The sequence below is a fragment of the Eumetopias jubatus genome, unplaced genomic scaffold (genome assembly GCF_037043125.1).
Source record: "Eumetopias jubatus isolate StellerSeaLion01/CBP00866 unplaced genomic scaffold, mEumJub1_p1.0 scaffold_1, whole genome shotgun sequence".
In the NCBI taxonomy this organism is placed as follows: domain Eukaryota; kingdom Metazoa; phylum Chordata; class Mammalia; order Carnivora; family Otariidae; genus Eumetopias; species Eumetopias jubatus.
The window spans coordinates 93296262-93320200 of NW_028274807.1; the positions used below are offsets into that span (position 1 = coordinate 93296262).

The 23939-nt window shown below is 35.5% G+C and overlaps 1 protein-coding gene and 1 non-coding gene across 3 annotated transcripts; one reads left to right on the plus strand and one right to left on the minus strand.

Annotated features, from left to right (window-relative positions):
• Window positions 1-9766: 9766 nt before the first annotated feature.
• Window positions 9767-19258, plus strand: EIF5A2 (eukaryotic translation initiation factor 5A2). 2 transcript variants are annotated; one of them, XM_028101152.1, is made up of 5 exons: window positions 9767-9868; window positions 10591-10790; window positions 11325-11429; window positions 17536-17667; window positions 18223-19258. In XM_028101152.1, exons 2-5 carry the CDS (start codon window positions 10626-10628, stop codon window positions 18280-18282), a joined length of 462 nt encoding a protein of 153 aa, XP_027956953.1. In that variant the 5' UTR covers window positions 9767-9868; window positions 10591-10625; the 3' UTR covers window positions 18283-19258. The 2 variants fall into 2 exon arrangements, with proteins under 2 accessions (XP_027956953.1, XP_027956954.1); XM_028101153.2 differs by having other exon boundaries at window positions 17536-17623.
• LOC114207204 (small nucleolar RNA SNORA67) lies at window positions 17098-17238 on the minus strand. The gene has a single exon (XR_003608803.1). It is a non-coding gene; the product is annotated as a small nucleolar RNA SNORA67 (small nucleolar RNA).
• Window positions 19259-23939: the final 4681 nt, after the last annotated feature.

Genomic DNA, 23939 nt, shown 5'->3' on the forward strand with positions numbered 1-23939 from the left:
TAATTCTAATAAACACACTTGTTAATTCTAGTCCCTGTTTAATGGATTCCTTGGGATTTTCAACAGAGTTGATCATGACATTATGAATAAAGTAACTTCTGATCTGTATACATTTTATTTCTTTTTCTTACCTTGTTGCACTGGGTAGGATCTCTAATACAACATTGAATAAAAGTGGTTACAGTGAACATCCTTCCCTTGTTCCTGTCCTTAGAGGATATAGTAGACAGAATTCTAAAAATGTCCCCCCAAATTCCCATTCTCCCATTATTCAATCAAATACTAATCCAGGTACTGCTGTGTAGACTCTGAAGATGGAATTAAGGTTACTTATCAGCTAACCTTAAATTAGGAATATTATCCTATTAGGCCCAATGTAATTACATGAGCCCTTAAAAGTAGAAGAGAAAGGCAGAAAAGTCAGAGAGATGCTGAAGAAGTAGCAAAGGAAAGTCAGAGAGATTCAAAGCACTAGAAGAATTTGACTTGCCACTGCTGATTTTGAGGATGGAAGAAGTGGGCCATGAGCCAAGGAACACAAGTGGCTTCTACAAGCTGAGAACAATCTCCAAGTGACAGCCAGCAAGAAAACAGGGACCCCAGTACTACAGCTGTGTGGAACTGAATTCTGCCAACCACCTGAATGATCTTGGAAGCGGATTCATCCTGAGGGCCTCCAGAAAAAAACACAGCCCTGCTGGTACTTTCAATTTGGCCTGCTAAAATCCAGGGCAGAAAACAGAGCCACACTGTTCATGGACTGCTGATGTACAGTGGGTGTTATTTTAGGGCACTTAATTTGTGTTAATTTTGTTATGGCCACAATAGAAAAGAAATATAGAGGGAACATATTCAGTATTTCACTGCTGAGTATTATGTTAGTTGTTGGTTTTTTTCATGGATGTCTTTTTTTTTTAATGTATGTCAAAAATCTAATTTTTAAAAAATTTTTTTATTGTTATGTTAATCACCATACATTACATCATTAGTTTTTGATGTAGTGTTCCATGATTCATTGTTCGTGCATAACACCCAGTGCTCCACGCAGAATGTACCCTCTTTAATACCCATCACCAGGCTAACCCAACCCCCACCCTCCTCCCCTCTAGAACCCTCAGTTTGTTTTTCATCATCTCTCATGGTTCATCTCCCCCTCTGTCTTACTCCCCTTCATTCTTCCCCTCCTGCTATCTTCTTTTTCTTTTTTCTTAACATATGTTGCATTATTTGTTTCAGAAGTACAGATCTGTGATTCAACAGTCTTGCACAATTCACAGCACTCACCATAGCACATACCCTACCCAATGTCTATTACCCAGCCACCCCATCCCTCCCACCCCCTACCACTCCAGCAACACTCAGTTTGTTTCCTGAGATTAAGAATTCCTCATATCAGTGAGGTCATATGATACATGTCTTTCTCTGATTGACTTATTTCACTCAGCATAACACCCTCCAGTTCCATCCACGTCGTTGCAAATGGCAAGATCTCATTCCTTTTGATGGCTGCATAATATTCCATTGTGTATATATACCACATCTTCTTTATCCATTCATCTGTCGATGGACATCTGGGCTCTTCCCACAGTTTGGCTATTGTGGACATTGCTGCTATAAACATTGGGGTGCACGTACCCCTTCGGATCCCTACATTTGTATCTTTGGGGTAAATACCCAGTAGTGCAATTGCTGAATCGTATGGTAGCTCTATTTTCAACTGTTTGAGGCACCTCCATACTGTTTTCCAGAGTGGCTGCACCAGCTTGCATTCCCACCAACAGTGTAGGAGGGTTCCCCTTTCTTTGCATCCCCGCCAACACCTGTCGTTTCCCGACTTGTTAATTTTAGCCATTCTGACTGGTCTGAGGTGGTATCTCATTGAGGTTTTGATTTGGATTTCCCTGATGCCGAGTGATGTTGACCACTTTTTCATGTGTCTGTTGGCCATTTGGATGTCTTCTTTGGAAAAATGTCTGTTCATGTCTTCTGCCCATTTCTTGATTGGATTATTTGTTCTTTGGGTGTTGAGTTTGATAAGTTCTTTATAGATTTTGGATACTAGCCCTTTATCTGATATGTCATTTGCAAATATTTTCTCCCATTCTGTCGGTTGTCTTGGTTTTGTGGACTGTTTCTTTTGCTGTGCAAAAGCTTTTTATCTTGATGAAATCCCATTCACGGATGTCTTTTATTGTGTTAAAGAAGTTCTTTTGTATTCCTAGTTTGCTGAAATTTCTCAGGAATGGGTATAGAATTTTGCCTCAGATGCTATTTCTGTATCTATTGAGATGATCATATAGTTTTTCAACACTTTGCTGTTAATGTGGTGAATTACATTGATTTTTTTCTTTTTAATTAATATTTAGGAAAGTTATGATAACAAATGGAGCTTTTCATATAAGGATATAAAGGAATAGGTTTGTGAAAGAACCTTTACTATGGCATGTCAAAATTATTTATGCTGAGTTGATGAATACTGATGCTTACTTTTTTAAATAACAGCTTTGAGGCATAATTCATATATCATAAAATTCCCCTTGTAAAGTATACAATTCAGTGATTTTTTTTTAGTATATTCAGAGTTATGCAACCATCACACTAATTTTGGTACATTTTCATCACCCCAAAATGTACCCACTGGCAGTAATTTATTCTCCTCTCCATCCAGGTCCTGGCAACCAATATCTACTGTCTGTTTCTATGGACTTGCTTAGACACTTCATATAAACGGGATTATTCAATATGCAGCCTTTTGTGACTGAGTCTTTTCATGTAGCATAGTTTTGCAAGGCTCATCCACATTGTACTACTATTAATAAGTACTTCATTCCTTTTTATTGTGGAATATTTTCCATTATATAGGATATAATGGAATATTATATGACTAGGTGTGGAATTGCTCAAATGCTGACTCTGTTTTTAACATTTTGATAAACTGCCAAGCTGTTTTCCAACGTGGCCGCACTATTTTACAGTCTTCACTAGCAATGTATGAAGGTTCTAATTTATCCACATCCTATCAACAGTTATTATTGTCTGTGTTTTTCATTTCAGCCATCATGTGGGTGTATAGTGCATTTTGCTGGTAACTAATGATGTTGATAATCTTTTTATGTGCTTAACTGCCATTTCTGTATCTTCTTTGGATAAATGTCTATTCAAATCCTTTGCCAATTTAAAAAATTGGGTCATTCATCTGTTTATTAAGTTGAAGAGTTCTTTATTATATTCTGGATACAAATCTGTTATCAGACATATAATTTGCAAATATTTCCTCCCATTTCATGGGTTTTCTTTTCACTTTCTCGATGGTGTTCTTTGAAGTACAAATATTTTTTAACTTTGATGAAGTCCAATTCATCTTTTTAATCACTTGTACTTTTGGTGTCAAATCTAAAGAAACCAGTGCCTAATTCAAGGTCATAAAGATCCATTTACTACTACACTGGTTAATTTTTAAATATTGAACAAACCCTTGCATTCCTGAGGTGAATCCCTCTTGACTTCTTCATCATAATGTATTACCCTTTTTTATATATGGTGGATTCAACTTGCTAATATTTTGTTAAGGATTACAGCATCTATCTTCATGAAGAATATTGGATTGTAATTTTCTTGTAATTGTCAGGAGTTGGAAACAGATTTATGCTGGCCTCAAAAATGAGTTGGGGAATGTTCACTTCTCATTTTCTAGAAGAGTTTATGTGAAATTGGCATTATTTCTTCCTGAAAATTTTGATAGAACGCAGTAGAAGATATCTGGATATTTCTTTATGAAAAGGTTTATGATAATGAATTTAATTAAAAAAAATAAAAATAGGGCTATTTTGATCTTCCATTTTACCTTGTGTCCATTTAGATATATATTGCATTTTTCAAGGATTCGTCCATTTCATCTAAGTTGTTAAAAATATTGCCATAAGTGGGTTATAATACTACTATCTTTTTATTATGTATAGGATCTATGATGATATCCCTTCTGTCATTCCTGATGTTGGTCATGTGCATATTCTTTCCTTTTTTTTTTTTTTAATTTACCAGTCTAGCTAGGATTTTATCAATTTAACTAATGTTTTCAATAACAAACATTCATCATTGGCTATTTCCTCTTTTTTTAAATACCTCATGGATCTCATGCTGATATTTTTGTTTTCCTTCCTTCTACTTACTCTAGATCATGGGTTTGCAAACTACATCTCACAGGACAAATCTAGCCCACTTTTTGTTTTTGTAAGTAAAATTTTATTGAAATAAAGCCATGCTCATACATTTATATTTTGTCTACGCTTTAAGTTGAGTAGCTCCAATAGACAGTGTATGGCCTACAAAGCATGAAGTATTTATTGTCTGGCCTTTAACTGGAAAAGTTTGCAGACCTCTGCTATAGATTTACTTTGCCTTTCTTTCACTAGCATAAGGTGGAAATCTATGCCATCGATTTAAAAATTTTCTCCTTTTCTAAAATAAACACGTAAAGCTATCACTTTTTTCTCTAAAGGTATTTTAACTATAGCCCACAAATTTTAATATATTGTATTTTTGTTATTCAATTTAAAATATTTTTCTCATTTTCCTTGTTTTTTCTACTTTAATCGACAGGTTACATTCAAATATCTTAATTTCTAAACATTTTCAGTTTTTAAATATATTTTATTGATTTCCAATTTAATTCCACTAAAGTCAGCCAATGGTTTTGGAAAATTGATCAAGCATATTTTGGATGATGATCAATGTGTACTTGAGTTTAATATATTCTACCAGTTTGAGGTTCAGCACTCTAAAAAAGATGTCCATTAGATCAAGCTGGATTATGATGTTCAGTTATACATTCTTAATGATGCCGTGTCTATTCTTTCATATATTTCTGAGAGAAGTATTTTAAAATACCCAACTATGATTGTAGACTAGGCTATATATTTAGTTCTTTCAGTTTTTGCTTCAGGCATATGACTAATATACACACTTAAATTAGATTTTCCTAATGATTTGATCCTTTTATTATTATGCAATGTCTCTTTTCCTATTATGTAATACTCTTGTCTTGAGGTCTACATTATCTGGTATCAGTAAAGCCACTCCAACTTTTTAATGCTTACTGTTTGGCATCTTTTTTAAATCCCTTTATTTTCAACCTATATGTATCTTTATTTTTAAAGTGTATCTGATAGATGGCATATAGCTGGGTTCTCCAGTCTGATAATCTCTGCCTTTTAACTGGAATGTTTAATCCATTTATATTAATGTAATTATTGATATGGTTAAATTAAATCTCTTTGTTATTTCTTCCTATTTGCCCCCATCTAATTCTTTTGAAATTGATGACATATATTTAATCTAACATATCCAAAATATCATTTCAACATGTAACCAATGTAGGACATTATTAGATAGTTTATCTTTTTTCAACTTTATTGAGGTATAATTGACAAATAAATTGTACGAAAATTAAATTGTACATCATAAGATGATATACACATACATCATTTTGAAATGATTCCTTCCTCTAATTAATTAACACACCCATCATTTTTCATACTTAGTTTTTGGGGTTTTTTTTTTTTCTTTTGGTGAGAACATTTAAGTTCTACTCTCATACAATACAGTGTTATCAACTGTAATCACCATGTTGTACATTAGATCCTTAGACCTTATTTATCTTATAGGTGAAAGTTTGTACCCTTTTACCAACTTCTTCCTATTTCCCCACCCCCCATCCCCTCGCAATAATATTCTACTCTGTTTCTATGAGTTTTTGATTCCACTCATAATAGAATGTAAATGCAGTATTTGTCTTTCTCCATTTGGCTTACATCACTTAGAATAATGCCCTCGAGGTCCATCTGTGTGTTGCAAATAGAAACAGTTTGGGGTCTTACGTTCAAATCTCTAATCCATTTTGAGTTAATGTTCTGTGTGGTATAAGATAGGAGTTCAGTGTCATTTTTTTGCATGTGGCTACCCAGTTTTTCCAATACCAATTGTTAAAAAGATTATCCTTTACCCATTGTATATTCATGCCTTTGTTATAAATTAATTGGCCATATAGACATGGGTTTATGCTGGCACCTTCTCTAGTCCATTGATCTATGTATCTGTTTTTATGCCAATACCATAGAGTTTTGATTACTATAGCTTTGTGATAGAGTTTGAAGTCAAAAAGTGTGATGCCTCCAGCTTTGTTCTTGTCAAGATTACTTTAGCTACTTGGGGTCTTTTATGATTCCATGCAAATTGAAGGAGTTTCTCTTTATGTGAAAAATGCCATTGGAATTTTGATAGGATTTGCATTGAATTTGTACATTGCTTTGGGTAGGATGGCATTTTAATAATACTCATTCTTCTAATCCATGAACACAGAAATATTTCCATTTATTTGTGTTTTCCTCAATTTCATCAACATCTTATAGTTATCAGTGTATAGGTCTTTCACCACTTTGGTTAAATTTATTGCTAAATATTTTATTATTGTGATGCAATTAGAAATGGATCATTTTCTTAATTTCTCTGATAGTTCATTGTTAGGGTACAGAAACACAACTATTTTTCTATATTAATTTTGTGTCCTACAACTTTACTGAATTCATTTATTCTAACAGTTTTTTGGTAGAGACCTTAGGGTTTCCTATATGCAATATAATATCATCTGTAAATAGAGATAATTTTGCTTCTTTTCCAATATGGATGCCATTTATTACTTTTCTTACCTAATTCTCTGGTTAGGACTTCCAATACTATGTCGAATAAAGGTTGTGAGAGTGGGTATCCTTGTCTTGTTCCTGATTTTAGAGGAACAGCTTACAGTTTTTCACCATTAAGATATTAACCATGATGCCACAATTTCCTCATCTATAAGTCTTTATACCCCCAATCCCTTTGCCTAAAATGCTCTTTCCAAAACCCTCCTCATTGCCAACTTCTACTTATTTTTCTCATGTCAGATTAATATATTTACTCCTAGAGAAGCAGTCTTGAAATCTTTTAGACCTGTGATGTCCAATGTGATATCCACCAGTCATAAATACCTTCCGAGCACTTAAAATATGAATAGTCTGAATTGAGATGTGCTCTACACAGGACATTGAAGGCTCAGTTTAAAAAATTATAAAATTATCTTATTAATAATTTTATATTGGCTATATAGGAGATATTTTGGATATATTGGGTTAAATAAAATATATTATTGAAATTTATTTTTATCTCTTTTTTAACATTTTTATTATGGCTACAACAAAACTCAAAATTACGTGTGGCTTACATTATATTTCAATTGGACAACACCTAGACTAGATGAGGAGGAGACCCTTTTTTCAATAACCTGTAGTTTTTTCTTTAGCAGTATTTATTTTATGTGTTAAAATTGGTAAATTGTAACCTGTAATAGACTGCAAGCACCTAATGAACAAGGGGCTGTCTTGATCAACACGGTAATTTCAGGGCTGAGGGTACTAAAATAAAAACAGTGACTCCCCATTATTCATAGACCTCATATTTGTGAATTTCCTTTGCATTCAATTTACTTGTAATCAGTACTAGCACTGTTTTCAGAGTCATTTATGGACAAGCACAGAACAGCAAAAGATAGAAGCCATCCAATGCATATTTTCCTAGCTGAGGTCAAGCGAGGTGATGTTCTGCCTTCTAATTATAGCTGTCAAATTAAACAAGTGTTTCTTTTCAGTCTATTAGTGCCACTTCTCACATTTTTGTGACTTCTGTTGGTGACATGGCTATTTAAAATGGCCCTGAAGCATAGCGCTAAAATGCTGTGTTTCTAAGCACAAGAAGACTGTGATGTGCCTTACAGAGAAAATACATGTGTTAGATCAGCTCCCCTCAGGCATAATTATAGTGCTGTTGGCTGTGAGTTAAATGTTAATGAATCAATATATATTAAATAAGGTGTTCTTAAACTAAAACACACATAAAATTATAAATTGGTCAGTTGACAAAAATGTTGTGACCAGAGGCTCACAGGAACCTAACTCTGCATTTCCCTTAGGAGCAATGGTTCAGTATTTGCTGATTCAGTCTTCCAGCAACTTCACTAGAATTGACTGTATTTGTTGAATGAATGAAGCCAGATCATTTGATTCCAAATCTAAATCTTATGCAAATGCAGTAATGATGGCAGTTAAAGCAGTGATTGTGGAGCCAAACTGCCTAGAGTTCAATCTTGGCTCTCTGATTTGCCAGCTGTGTAATTTGGGGCAAATTATTCTTCTCTGCTTTTTTCTCACAATTAAAAATGTAGATAAAACAGTAGTTGTTAATGGCTGCCAGGGGCTGGGTGTGGGGGGAGGGGATGACCACAAAGAGGCAGGAGGAAACTTTTGGAATGAGGCAAATATTCTTTGATTATTGTGGTAGTTACATAACTGCCTATGTTTTTTAAAACTCACAGAACTAAAAAGGGTAAATTTTACTTTGTATAAATTATAACTTAATAAACTTGAGGTTAAAAAAAGAGTAACAGTTAAGATTAAAGGAATAATGCACATAAAACATTTAATGCCCTACCACTCACATAAATGCTAGCAATCATTCTAATAACATTAGGGAAAATTAGGTGGTATAAGGAAAAGCAAAGTGGACTCATGAACCAGGGTTCTAATTTGACTCTTTCAAATATTAGCTACAGGCTGAATTCAGTTTATGGGAGTTCTCTTGCTTATTATAAAGGTTAAATTCCACATGTGTGAAATATCTGTGCAAACGGTAGAGCCACATAGTAATGTGAGAAAGGGGACTAACTATTCCTGAGACAGCAATACAAAATTACAGGAACACATAAACTGGGGAAGTGTAGGTCACCTCTCCAAAGTAGAATGTAGTGCACTGTGAAATGGACCATAAAGGAGCACATTTCTTTTAAGAACTTTGGTCCTTAATCCTAGTCTAGTCTCTATTGGCTCCTGGTCGATTATGAAGACAACCAACTGCTCTAATGGATTATGAACATACCTCAAACTCAAAAGGAATGCCAGTGCCAAGAGGAAAGAAGAGCCAAGTTTGTCAGAACTGGACTGGTCTCAGTTTCTGGACGGGATTATGCAGTAGGAGTCGGACACCCATTCACCTCCAACTCCACAACAAGCCTAGTGTGAGGAATGGACTGGGTCATTTCACGCTGCTGTTTGGTTCCGGGATGTCTCAGCAGTTCCCACCCCTGAGGGCACTGCTGACCCTGCTCAGACACCCAGTGGCAGTTACTGCCAGAATCTCATGGACGTCGGTGGGGCTGAGCCGGTAATAAAATACTGCATTTGGGCTCTTCCTCGAGGAACAAGTGTGGTTTCGACCACCAACCTGGGCCAGAAGTTCGACCCCAAAGTTCCCTCCATAACCACGCAGGACACCCATTGAATTCGCTTGCCTCGGGCGTCCGGACCACAGTCACGTGACAACCACCAGGCACCTGAAGGCAAGGGCCACCAAGGGCGTGGTTTGGTTCTCGTTTTAACTTCAGCTGGGACCAGAGCGCAACGAAACCCGAAAGTTTGAGGTAGCAAGTTTCCTCACCATTGAGTTCACCCTCAGCAACCGGACTCCAGAAAGTGCTCTCCACGCCGGAAATGCACTAATCCGCAGCACGTGGGGTTGCCAGGGCGCGCTTCACGTGACTGGGCGGGGCCTCAGGAACATTGTAACCAATGGTAGCCCGAGAGGGCGGTGCCTGTGACGCGCCGGGACCTATCCCGGAAGTGGGGCTGAGGTGGGGGCGGGAAAGGGCGGGGAGGCCGGGGTGTGGAAAGTGTGGCTGCCCCGCCCCGTCTCTTGGAACTGCCGGGGCCGCCACCGCTGCCGCCGCCGCAGCTGTAGGGAACCGGCGCCGGTGCGCAGGCGAGAGGATCTCTTCCCCTGCTGAAAGGTAAAGACAGGGGAAAAGCTGGTGGGGCCGGGACCAGAGCGAAGCAGGGCCGGAGAAGGCGGCGGGAGAAGGCGGCCAGAGCCGAGTCCTGAACGAGGGAAGGAGGAAGGATGGATGGGGGAACCGAGGCGAGCGCGGGACCCGCCAGGGCTCAGGCCCATGCGGGGCCGGGCCCGGCCGGGCCGGGGATGCCGGCAGGACAAGGGGGCGCCTGAGAGGCCGGGGCGACGGCGCCGCAGGCTGGAGGGCGGAGTGCAAGCCCGCTGCCCGAGGGCCAGGTGCCGTTGGCCAAGTCCCGTTATCCCCATCCTTCACGGGGACGTGCGGCCTGGGCTGGGTACCCCGCAGTGGGATAAGGGCGGCGGCGAAGGGCCGGGTGGCGCGGCGCGATGCGGGAAGGTCGCCGGCTCTTCTTGCGGTGGGACAATGGGGGTCAGGATTTGCTGCCTCCAGCGCGGGTGAGTGCCCAGGGCGGGTACATCCGCCACCCCCAGAGAGCTCATCTGCGACTTCCCTCCCCATCTCCCCACCTCCCCACCAATGGTTAGAAAAGTTTATAAGGAGGCCGGAGTTAGAAAGTGCCCACTATTCTTGGGTGGGTGTTTTATAAATGAAAAAAATCTATTGATCCCATGATGCTTGGTACGTAACCTGTTCGAAATGAGATGTTTCCCTTGCCTGCGTTCCCGTTGTTAAAAAGCAAACACAAACTTTTTGCGTAGTTCCCTCGGAAAAGCTACCATCTCCCCAGCCCACCATGGCGGATGAAATTGATTTCACTACTGGAGATGCTGGGGCTTCCAGCACTTACCCTATGCAGTGCTCGGCCCTGCGCAAAAACGGCTTCGTGGTTCTCAAAGGACGACCATGCAAAATAGTGGAGATGTCAACTTCCAAAACTGGAAAGCACGGTCATGCCAAGGTAAGTGCCCTTCCAGATCTCTCTTTGCGTTGGGATTTTGGTCATTTGCATTCCAGTACGGAACATGAGATTTCCATATTTATAACTTTGTAATAATTACATTTTTTTTCTTACCACAATTTCGCAGTGACCAGCTATTGCTTTGAATACTGAAAGGTAGCATTTCCTTTTGCGGCCTTTATAATGTTTCATTAGCTGGTAATTGAAACTTACCTGAATCCTAGTGACTTGGAATATCCAGTTTACAGATGAGAAAACCTGTTCTAACACAACTGCATTTCTCTTATGTACTCTTATAATTGAATTACTGGGCTGTGTATGATATTGGGTCTTGATATGTCATGAAACTGTTTAGTTGTTCACTGCTTCTCAATTCTATGACCACTGCAGTTTTTTTTAAGAAAATAAAATTAGATGACCTTGGAAAGAGAAAGAATCTGTCATGATCAGCTTTGGTATTGTGCTCTTGTGTATATAATGAGTGATATACTTGGCAAAGATTAAACAGGTTTCCTGTTCTCCCTTCTTTGTTAGGTTCACCTCGTTGGAATTGACATTTTCACCGGCAAAAAATATGAAGATATTTGCCCTTCTACTCACAACATGGATGTTCCAAATATTAAGAGAAATGATTATCAAGTGAGTACTAACTTCCTTTAAAATGCTGCTTTGTTTCTTAAAGTTGCAAATACATACTACTATCAACTGTAATTTGACAAAACCTGGTAGTAGTTTTGTAGATTTTTCTAACCAAATATTAGGCACCACCTAGCTTAGAAGTTGGAAAAATAGTGATATTTAACCCTTGTACCTTATCTAGAATTATGACTAATTTGCTGGTTTTTTTTTTTTTAACATTTTTGCGTTTTTAAAAAAGTTGAGCATGTCTTATTATTTCTCAGACCACATGATTGCATATTGTGACTGAATAAGCTCAATGTTTAATGAAACTGCTATTCAGTTTGTTGTAAAATATTTCCAATTTAGATAACTCCCTCCTGGATGTTTTATTTCTTTTTACTTCTCAAACCCAAGACTTTTAAGAAATCATTGGAATTCATGTTCCAGCAACCAAGTTTGTGTATTAATGATTGTGAATCAGAATTTGGTATTCTTAAATAGGGAAGTAAGTTGAAAGCCATTAATATAAAGAAAGTATATGGCCACTACATGTGGTTAAGAAAATGCAAAACTATGTAATTGTTTCATTTACATTCAGTGACCATGCTGTGACCTTTAGTTGAATTATAGGTATAGACTTCCAACTTTTAGTTCCAATTATGCATTTGGATAGGTCATGTTTAATGATGGCATTTTGTTGTTTTGGAGTATTGGTGGTAACCAAACCATTGACCTCATAGGATGTAGGAGCTCAAATTAATCATAACTAAAGTCTTTCTTGTAAGTCTTCAATCTCACTGTTAAGCATACTATACATAGAATTCTTTTCTGTTCGTTTTACACAGTGAAAAATATATGTGTGACACTTAGATTTTTTTATTCTTTTTAAACTGATTTCTTACTATACCTTTTATTGTGTTATATAATTTTTCAAGCATGTTATCATCAACTGCAATTAACATATGATTTCCTTTTACTCTTGTCCACATGTAAAAATATTTTTACATAGTTTTAATCTGGTAAGCAGTTTTATATTTTCACTTTCCCACTTATGTTTTCTAGGTTGCTTTGGAGTCTTTGTAGAAATTTGAATTGTCTTATTATAACAATAGCATATGGGTTTTTTTTAGTCAGACAGTTGGGTTTGGATCTAGTTCTGTCACTTTCTAGCTGGATGACCTTATTTAGACATGGCTTATAGTGGGTGCTCAATAAACATTTGTTAAATGCATAAGGCTAAGCATACACTTTTCTTTTGCCAAAAATGGATGTCTGTTTTCATCCTTGACATGTGAATGCTTTGAATGTTCAATATTCATTATATACATTAATATGCATTCAATATAGAACACTTTTGTCTTTGAGTGTTTCAGAAAGATAATATCAGTGATTCATCAGTAATTATTACTATGATCAAATTAATCATTGATTGAAGCTCAAGATTTAACATAAAGGAAAAATTTGGTTTGGGTTTTATTTAGGGATACAGCAGGGTATAGGGGAATGAGATATGTGAGCACAAGATTTTAAATAAAAACAAGACCACTAACAGTGTCAAGTCACATAAGGAGCCTTAGGCAAAAAGGAAAAATCAGTAACTCAAATTGTCTTTATTTAAAATTTTGATATTTTGTTCATGGAATTTTTGTATTCTAATTTTCTTTTTTTCTTTTTTTTTAAAGATTTTATTTATTTATTTGAGAGAGAGAGAATGAGAGATAGCGAGCACGAGAGGGAAGAGGGTCAGAGGGAGAAGCAGACTCCCTGCCGAGCAGGGAGCCCAATGCGGGACTCGATCCTGGGACTCCAGGATCATGACCTGAGCCGAAGGCAGTTGCTTAACCAACTGAGCCACCCAGGCGCCCTTAATTCTAATTTTAAAATATTTGTTTGATCACTGATGAATTTTTTTGGTGCCACCTTAAATTTTGCACTCAAAATTAGTGCCTCACTTGCTTTATCCTGTCTCAGCCTTTGGTATGTGGTCTACACTGTATCATGGATAATAAGAGAATGACTCAAGCCAGACAGACTGGGTCCCAATCCTTACTTTAACACTTATTAATTATGTGACCTTAGCTGGCAAGTTACTTAACCTCTCACCTTTTTTTCTTTATTTATAAAATGAGGATAGGAATAATAAACTCCTCATGGGATCATTGTGAGGTTTAATTAGTTATTACTTAGAGCAGTGCCTTGCATGGTAAGTACTCAGTAAGCACACCCCTTCGTTATCAAGTCAGCCTAGAATACTTATTTCTGTTCATTTAAAAAATTTAGCTCTGTGAGCCTTTTCAATGATATTTATTGTGCTGTGGTGGTCTTCATGCACCTATCCACACCAAATAAATACAAGGTATGAACCTAGAGTTGGGAGGAAAAATTTCTATCAAAGACAATATTGGAACAATTGGCAAATTTGAATGGACTATATATTAAATAATATTTTAGCAATACTGTATTTTTTAACTTTGAAAAATAAGCTGATTATATGAGTTTGTCTTTTTAGGAAAATACACAAATATTTATTGCTAAAGAGTCGTGATGTTTAAAACATACTCTCAAATGGTTCAGTAAAAAGAAGAAAAGAATAAGAAGGTATATTGTATGTATTTTATGTATTCCTATACACAGAAAGAGAAAAAATGCACATGTTAAATGTTAACAGTGGGTGAGTCTGGGGAAAAGATAGGGGATTTTGATGTATTACTTTTGCACCTTTTCTGTATATCTGAAAATTTTTAAATAATTTATGTAAGAAGGTAAAATAATTTTCATTATTCTATTTTTCTATAGTTTAGTTTTATTTTTGAAAATTTTAATTTTATTTCACATAACAATTTATTTTAATAAGATGTTTAATTTTTAAAATATGTTGTTTTACTAGATGTTTCATATTGTCTATACATTTTTTATTTGAAATGCTTTTTCTTTCATCCTATAGTTTAACTCATGAATTCTTAACTCTTTAGAAATGAAAATCACCATTATATAAATAAATACCAAGTATCAGTATTATTATATGGCTTTTATGTTTCCGTCACTAAATGACAGTGGAACTTTTAATTCTTGAAATAGACAAGTTCTACTTCAGGGAATTGCTAAAAGGGCCAAAATCAAAAAGATCTATCTTGTAAGCCTGTGGCTAATTGTTTAAAATAATACAATAAATGGTGTTGGGAAAACTGGACACCCACATGCAAAAGAATGAAACTAGACTATATCACACCATACACAAAAATTAACTCAAAATGGGTTAAAGACTTGAATGTAAGACCTGAAATCATTGAAGAAAACATTGGTGGTAAGCTTCTTGACATTGGTCTTGGCATTAAGTTTTTGGATCTGACACCAAAAGCAAAGGCAACAAAAGCAAAAATAAACAAGTGGGACTGCCTCAAACTAAGAAGCTTCTGTACAGCAAAGGAAACCATCAAGAAGATGAAAGGCTGTCTACTGAATGGGAGAAAATATTTGCAGAACACATATCCAATAATATCCAAAATATATAAAGAATCCAACTCAATAGCAAAAAAAAAACCCCAAGCAATTTGACTTAAAAATGGGCAGAGGATTTAAATAGACATTTTTCTGAGGAAGAGATACAGATGGCCAACAGGTACAGGAGAAGAAGTTCAACATCACTAATTGCCAGGGAAATTCAAATTAAAATCACAATGAGATATCACCTCATACCTGTTAGAATGGCCATTATCAAAAAGACAAAAAGTAATGAGTGTTGGAGAAGATCTGGAGAAAAAGAACCTTCATGCACTCTTTCTGGGAATGTAAATTGGTGCAGCCAGTATGGAAAACAATATGGAGGTTCCTCAAAAAATAAAAGTAGAACTACCATATGATCCTGGTATACCACTTCTGGGTATTTATATGAAGAAAATGTAAACACTAATTTCAAAAGATATATGCACCCAGAAGTTCATTGCAGCATTATTTATAATAGCCAAGATATGGAAACAATCTAAATGTCCATTAATGGACAAATGGATAAGATGTGAGATATATATATATATATATCATACATCATATATACATACATACATACATACATACATACATACACAGTAGACTACTACTCAGCCATCAAAAAGGAAATGCTGACATTTGCAACAATCTGGATGGAACTTGAATGTATTATGCTAAGTGAAATAAGTCAAAGAGAGAAAGATAAATAGTATATGATTTCACTTACACATGAAATGTAAAAAACAAGTGAACAAAAGCAAAACAAAACTTATAGAGCAGATTAGTAGTTGGTTATTAGAAAGGAGGGTGGTGGGAGATGAGTGAAATGGGTAAAGGGGGTCAATTGTATGGTGACAGATGGTAACTAGACTTATTGTGGTGATCACTTTGTAGTATATACAAAGATTGGTATGATCAAAAAAAACTGCACTTCTGCCTCAACCTGCTTGTTTCCCACTTCTACCAACCACATTACAAATGTTTGAGTGATGTAAAGATGAATTTAAAGTATTTGTGGTTGCATTGTAGGGTGGTTTTTTGTTTTTGAGATTTTAGACATGTGCAAAAGCTGAAATCTCTTGTTGGGGTATCTGTGGAAAGCCATAGCCAGATTTGGTTGGCAGTGCTGTAGAAGAGAGCTTTGAAAACTATGTCTGTGGTAGTTTTCAATTTTTTGAAAAATTTGAAAAAAATTTTTTCAGTTTTTTTTCAAAAAAAACGAATTATAGGGAGGTAAGGATCATATCTGTGACCCCTTTTGTATTTGTCAATGTTCTGAACAACTGCCTTTTATAAAATCTGTTAGAATTATAGGCATACTGATGGTGTACATGCTTTGAGAATAAATGAGTACAGCCTGGCCATTTCCTCATTCCTATAATAAAAAAAAATTGAGTGATATCAAAATTGTGCCTTTTTGAAGGTTAGACTGGGTTTGTTTCATTAATATCATCAACAAGCTAGTGTTTGTCTTTTAAAAAATCTAATGTCCTCATTGAACTGAAGACCAAAAGTTTTCCACTGAAGTTTGTTCATAATCAAATTATAAAACACATTGTAATCATAGAAAACTAAAATTAATTTTATGCCCATTAATGGGAAAACAGTTAAATCAGTTACAATCTATCTATGCAGTTGTGAAGCGGTTAAAGAGACTAAAGTAGGTCCATAGTTTCCAAGTTGGAGAGATTTCTAAGACATACTGTTAAGTGAAAACAACTTGCTGAAAAATACCTGTAATGTCCCATTTATTTTTGTTCTTTTGCCTCAAAAAGTACATTTATTCAAAGAAAAAAAAATGACAAGATGTCCATCCCATGGCTCCCTTCCCTCCCCACTCCTGCTTCTCTTCAGCTTCCCATGGACTGAACCCTGGGTAGGGCTAGATAGCCGGGCAGCCCCTCAGATGAGGTCAGCAACAGTGAGGGGCATCTCCTCAATGGAGGTGTTGTAGAAGGTGTTGATGTCTTGAAGAGTTCTCTTGTCATCTTCTGTCACCATGTTAATGGCCACACCCTCACAGCCGAGTCATCCACCATGACCAATTCTGTGGATATAGTTTTCCCCTTTGGTGGGAAGGTCATAGTTGGTGACTAAAGAAATCTGCTACCCATCAATGCCTTTGGCCTAGTGTTAAGGGAGAGGACAACTTCAGCATGTGAATGAGAAGAGGGCACAATCTATCCAGAAGGGATTGAAGTATATGTGTAGGTAGCCAAAGGAAGGCAAAGGGAAAAACATCCCTTCTCCCCCAACAACCTAAGGCATGCCAGATTTATTCCAAGTTGCTACTTTCCTGAAGAGGGGCACAAGCAGGCCCCTTGGAAAGGGAATCACTTTAGATTCCCATTTATTTTTTTTAAAGCAACCATATTTGTATTGTGTACATAAATGTGAATTCTTCAGGACATACTATGTATATAGATTTGGGGGAAGGTGGTGTGCAGGAGGAAGTGAACTTACACTTTTAGTCTATACATCTTTTATACTTTTATATGTTTAACATTTTTAAGCTCTAAGAGTATATTAATGTATTACTGTGCAGCTGTACAAATTAATGTGGATTGCAACTGAACTATGTAAATACTACAAAGAGTGAATATAGTCTAATCAGTGCAAATGATATAATTTCTTTTAATAGCTAATATGCATTCAGGATGGTTACCTTTCCCTGCTGACAGAAACTGGTGAAGTTCGTGAGGATCTTAAGCTGCCAGAAGGTGAACTAGGTAAAGAAATAGAAGGAAAATACAATGCAGGTGAAGATGTACAGGTAAAGACCTATGGGAAGATTGCTTTTTATAAAAACTTTGTCCTAATCTAGTTAGCAAAAAATGCCAACTATGAAATGTAGTTCTTAAATACTGCTGAAATTGAGAATGATCTCTATAAGACAGTTTTCCCATGATACCCTTAGAGACCCATTACCAAAGAAAGTATCAAAGTTCACTTTTTGCTAGGTAGACACTGCCAGCCCCAAATTTGTTTTGAAGATCAGCATATGAGCTATTAAGTATGAAAAAGGATGTTATGGGAATACTAAAGCGTGAAGGTGATTTACTCTGTTATAACTCTCAGAAGTATAATATCTAATAAGTACTGAGGCATTTATAGCTCTTTTTTCCCTGTTCCCTGGAAGTTACCTTAAAAACCACAATTTGAGAAATTTTACTTCAGAAAACTATAAAGAAAATAGATTATCTGGACTTAGGATACCTCTTTCCAAAGTCAATGTGTATAAAATATCCACAAATATCCAGTATATAATAAATTAAATATATATGTATTGCTTTCTGAATAACTTTTTGCCTTCATTTTTCCCTTCTAGGTGTCTGTTATGTGTGCAATGAGTGAAGAATATGCTGTAGCCATAAAGCCCTGCAAATAAATGGGAACATCAGGCATGAGCAAAATGTTTAGGTCTGGATCAGCCACAGATCTAAAGTTTGGTTCTAAGTTGTCACCAAAGCTATGGCCTTCATAAGCAACCTCATTTCTTTTTTAATTGTTTTGAAATAATTGTGCTGAGTTAGTTTTGCAGGCAATTGGTAATTTAAAATAATCAAGCTGTGTAATTCTGGGTTTTTTTAATTTTGTAGGTGTCTTCCTTATAACTTTGTTGCGGTTTTCAGTGAGTCCAAGAAACAGATAAGATGGCTTTAGCAGATATGATTTGTCTGAGCAAATCATTCCTGAATTTTAGTTGATAATAAACCAGGGTTTTAAATCAGACAATGTAGCATCTAGTGGTATTGAAGTACCACATTTAAGTTGAATTGCTCTGTAATAATTTCAGACTTAATAGAGAATAAGTAGATTATGGATTGGAATTGTCACAGCTTCAGCCTGTGTATGGCAAGAACAAGTCCTTAAACAGAAATCATGTTATCAAAAAGTGTCGGTTATCTTAATAGGCATGTGCAGCCACCTGTATTACCTGTATTACCTCAGTCACACTTTTCTTTGCCAAATTGTTGGAGGACTAAACATAACCTTCTATGTAGTAATTTTGATACCTGCTTGTGGTTGACAGGGAGGCATTGAACTGTTGGGTGACTATTCTTAGCTAGTCAGATTGTAAAGGAGTCTGCAAGGGACAGTGGCACAGGTGTTGGTTAGAGCTATAGGTCTTTACTGGAGGCCTGTGTAATCAGCATAAAAATAGGAAGTTTCTAGTTATGTTTTTGCTTTTCCCTTTTGTTCTCTCTCTGTATTTAAAGGAGTGACCTGCTTTCTAGGGTACGATATAGTGCTTTTTATTACTTACGTTGAATAAATTGTTGGTATTTATAGTAGTCCCTCCTTTCCAACCATTTTTAAGGAGATTTTTTTTGACATTAAAGTATTTAGTTGTCAGACAAAAACTGGAAATTCTTACTTTAAATTGATTTGGAACATTTGTTAAATTTATGTATACTTTTTCTAAAGTGAAATGAAAGTAAATCATGGAAGAAGAGTTACTTTATGTGATAAGTATTATTTTACTTATTTTAAGAAGTACATGTATTTTTTCTGATTGTTATGTACTTAATTCAGTTACTGGTATGAAACATAACTAGGAAAGAGTTCTGCAAACCGAATTATTTTAAAAACTATTCTAGGAGACACAGCTACATTTCTCTTTATTCTTTTGGATCATATATATCTTATTTCCAGGACTCTGGACATGGTCACAGGGTTTGTGAGGACCTTTGACTTAATAACAATCATATTGAAATGAAACTTAGAACAAAATCATTACTTCAATAATACCTTCATTCTCTAAGACTGAGTATGAGACCTTTCCCATCATCCCTTGATCTCTGAAAGGCCTTTGTTTCTATCATCTAGAGGAAAACACATATGATGCTGTAACTGATCTAATCAGTGACTGAATATAGCAGTAGGAATAGAAGATTCCAAAGGTTTTAGTTACTTAATTTGTGCACATTTTTAAATCTTGTATTGGCTTCAGCAAACGCATTTGGAAAAGAAACAAGAAATGCAAGGAGAATTCTAAAGCACAAGAAATACTGAGATTGTAGTTAATAATTTTAGTGTAACATTTTAGCTTTTGCCCATCTAAAGCACAATTAGGAATTAGGCTAAATTCTTTCCAGTATTCCGTTTAAATATCTACTACATACTGCTCTAGTTTTTTAGTACTCTGTACTGTGTGTTTTACTTGTTGCTCGTTGCGTTGTTACCCACAGGAATCCCGGGAAGTTCTCAATCTGTGCTACTTGCTGGTCACTCATATGACCCCGGTTAACCATATTAGTGTTCTAGTTTACTATGAATTCTGGATTAGCATGCCCTTGTTGTTGTTCCTAACTTGTCAAACTTCACATAAATACATTTTCAATTGTGAGGTAAGCATATGTAAATTATAATAATGCATCTCTATCTTCATACCTTGAATGGCAAAAGCTTTTATGCGTAAATATTTTAAGTACTATAATGAAGTGTAAATACTCTTCTGATATATAATTATAAGTATAGATTTTAAAGATATGGGACTTTATTTTCACATAAGTCAATACATGTTTCTCTAGAATAAAATATTTCCTTTAGTAAAGCTTTATAAATTATATTAAAAGGAAGCAGGTAAACATATTTTTTAACATAGAACAGAAGTGACTTCATTCTTTTTTGACATCAGAAATATTAAAAGTTGACTCCTAGTATTTGTTGTACTTTTCTGTAGCAAATGTTAAATATCACAGGTTACCACGTATAGAGTGTAGACTGTCCTGTTGATAGATTATACAATGATACACCATTTTTGTCTGCAGGCATTTCACCAATTTATATACAGTATAAGCAAATGGAATATTTGTTTCTTTCTAGAGCAAAGTATTTTATTTCTACTGTGAAGACTTTGTTATGTCTTATTTGCTACTACAAAGTTGTATACCCTCTGAAATAGATCAAATTATTGCTACTTTGACTTAGCATTTGCATCATAAACATAATATGATGTTTCTTTCATTCTCCCCTCCAAGGGCTGTCTGTCACTTGAAATTGTTGCTAACCAAGCTCTTGAATCCGTTACCATTTATGGTACAAAATTCTGTACCAATGCTTTATAATGATTACCAAAACTCTCCTGCAGCCAGAGCATGATATCTTTAATAGGAGATGCTGTAATAAAATGTTTAGGCTATAAAATTTGGGGACACAATTTTTCATTATAGCACAATGTGAGTATGTGCATATGCACACATAGCTTTGTATGTTTATTCTTTTTACAAAGTCCTTCCAACTCTTAAAAGTACTGTAGTCTGGTAGTGCCTCAAATGTTGGTAACTTTTTTTTTTAATTTACAACTTTTCCAGAATTTGTTTTTGTAACTTCAAAGTTTCTCAATTAGATTATTTCTAGTTGAGCTGTAATTTGAATGCATTGTTCTCAGGGCTGTTTGTGCTAAGAGCTGAAGTTGCATTATTTTAAAGCTAACTGCCTGAAAGTATATTGCAAAATTTTCCCAAATCGTAATACAATGATACATGCAAATAAAAAAATCCTTAACATCAACATACTTAACCTATATGCTAAGTATTAAAGAAAAAAATGGGAACATTGGTAACATCTATACTGGAATCTTGCCATATTTTTTTCATTTTAGAATAGAATTTGGTAGTCTTACCTTAGAACTCAAACCTTAATGATGTATCTGAAAGCATTCCTTTGGCATGGACCCCAAAGGTAGTTTTTAGAGCCAGACAAAGTTGTAGTGGTTCTCAAACATATTTAGGGACAATAGATCAAAAATTCATAATGCTTTTTTGTGTACATGAAAATGTTTACATACTGAATTCTATAATATGAACTGGAAACAAATTTACTATGAGAAAATGTGGCTCTTAAGCAGTATAAGAGCAAACTATAAGCATATTTCCATAAACTGTATGTTATACTGAACTGATCAACAGTTTAAAATTTTCTAACTTAGGTATAATATTTTATAGTTTTTAAGCCTTTTTTTCTCCTAGCATTCAGAGAAGTATAGACAACAAAGGCTATGAAAAATTTATTGTGGAAAAATCTTAAAATTGAGAAAATTCAATCTATTAACTTTAATCTATTAAATTTTTTCCCCTGAATTGGATATATGGCATCATTATTTGATTTTAGCAGGGAACATTTGGATTTAGCTTATGGAACACAGATGTTCTGTGAGAACATGACTTGAAGTCACTATATAATGTTTCTCCATTAAGTATACATCTGGACATCAACTTAAGTACCAAGTGAGGTCAAGTGCCTGAAAAGTGCTGCCTACATCTAATTAGCATGTTTTCCTTATGTGAAAGATGCATCTTATAGCAATGCATATCAGGCTTTCACCTGCTAGAAACATACTTGTTGCCAAACTTTACCAACCACCACTCTTCCTCTCGCCTTAGAATTGGGTGAAACCCCTATTTTACAATTGAGAGAAAGGTTCTTTTATTTATATGAAGTCCCTAAAACTATTTCTTGGCGTTGGTAGACTTAGATTTATCTTAGGTTGAGATTATATTTTTTAAAAACTCTAGACATTAAACTATATTCAGTGATGACTGTACAGCTTCTCATAAGTCATAGTTATGATCTTTCTTGAGAGGAATTATTACGGTTAATACCTAATAAATAAGCACTCTTGTGCTTGTTATAAAATATAATGCAAATTACTAGTTCTATGCTAGTATAATGAAAATGACTAGTTCCGCACTATTATGTACCTGTGTTCTCTCCAAAAAGGAAATAGTTGAAATGGCATTGTTTAATCCAGTGGCACTTTATTAGTAACACATTTTATTTGTTTTAGGTATAAAAGAATTCTTGCTTTTATCTACCGAGACTCATGTTTTAGCTAAAACTTTAAAATTGTAAGACCTGTAGTATGGATATTATAATTGTGCATTTTACATTTCAGAAATGGGTAAAATTCAAATATTGTCTTTGGCTATACTAAAATGTTGAAATTCTTTATATTATAGATGATGAACATCAATTATAACTTTTTGTTACATTAAGATATATTTGTCTGGTAACTACATCAGTTATATTAAATAAAAATAAAGTTAACTTAATAGCTTGCCCTATTCTTGTACATATATATTCCTAAAACTATTTTCATACTAGAAAATAGTATGGATTAAGGTATTTAGCACTATTAAAAGAAAATGTCACTTGTTTTTACCATGTTTTTATAGTCTAGGTCCTTACTAGAAAGCACCTAGCTTTATGGCTGAGAATGTTATTTTTTAAATTTTTAAGTTTTTAATATTTTTAAAATATGTAAAATAGTCCCATGGTTCAAAATTCTGTAATTACAAGAGTAAGAACATATTCCCATCTTCATCCTTTTCCTTGCATACTTCCAGAGACATTTAATGTAAGAGCAGTTTATGGTCCCTCCTCTACCCCTGACCTGCCAGACTCAGGTGTTCTCTACCAGCATTGCTGTTCTCTTTCCACAGTGATATGAATGGTGTGATGAGTCCCTGAAGCAAACCCTTCATCCTTTTTCCAAGCCTATGTGTAATCAACACCATCTGGACATTTTCATCCTTAGGTGGCTCAACCATTTCTTCCTTTTACACACTGTACCATTCTAGAACATTTCCCACTCCAACATGTGAGCCATGCCAAAAGACTACCATGGCAGTTGTAACCTCATATCCATGGCCAGTATTATTGATATCCATACCCTTCCAAATCCAGTGAGATAATTGTGCAATACACAAAATACCAGATTAGAGTCTTCCAGCTCTTAGTCCTACTCTTTTTGCCATTTGCAGATACCAGTAGCCTGGTCTCCCAGAGGGAGGCATGGGAGGAAAAAGAGTGAAAAGGCTAATTATTTGTTATGTGTCAACTGTCTTAATCTCCTCTCCTCCATCCCCAACCTTATAATTAAGCATTCTATCCAAATAGGAGGTGTCCTGTAGAATTGCCACATTTAGAACTCCTACTGTCTGTCTAAAGTGTGTGCTCCCCTGGGAATTTAAAACATCTATAGGCATACCACAGAAATATTGCAGGTTTGGTTCCAGACCACTGCAATAAAGCAAATAT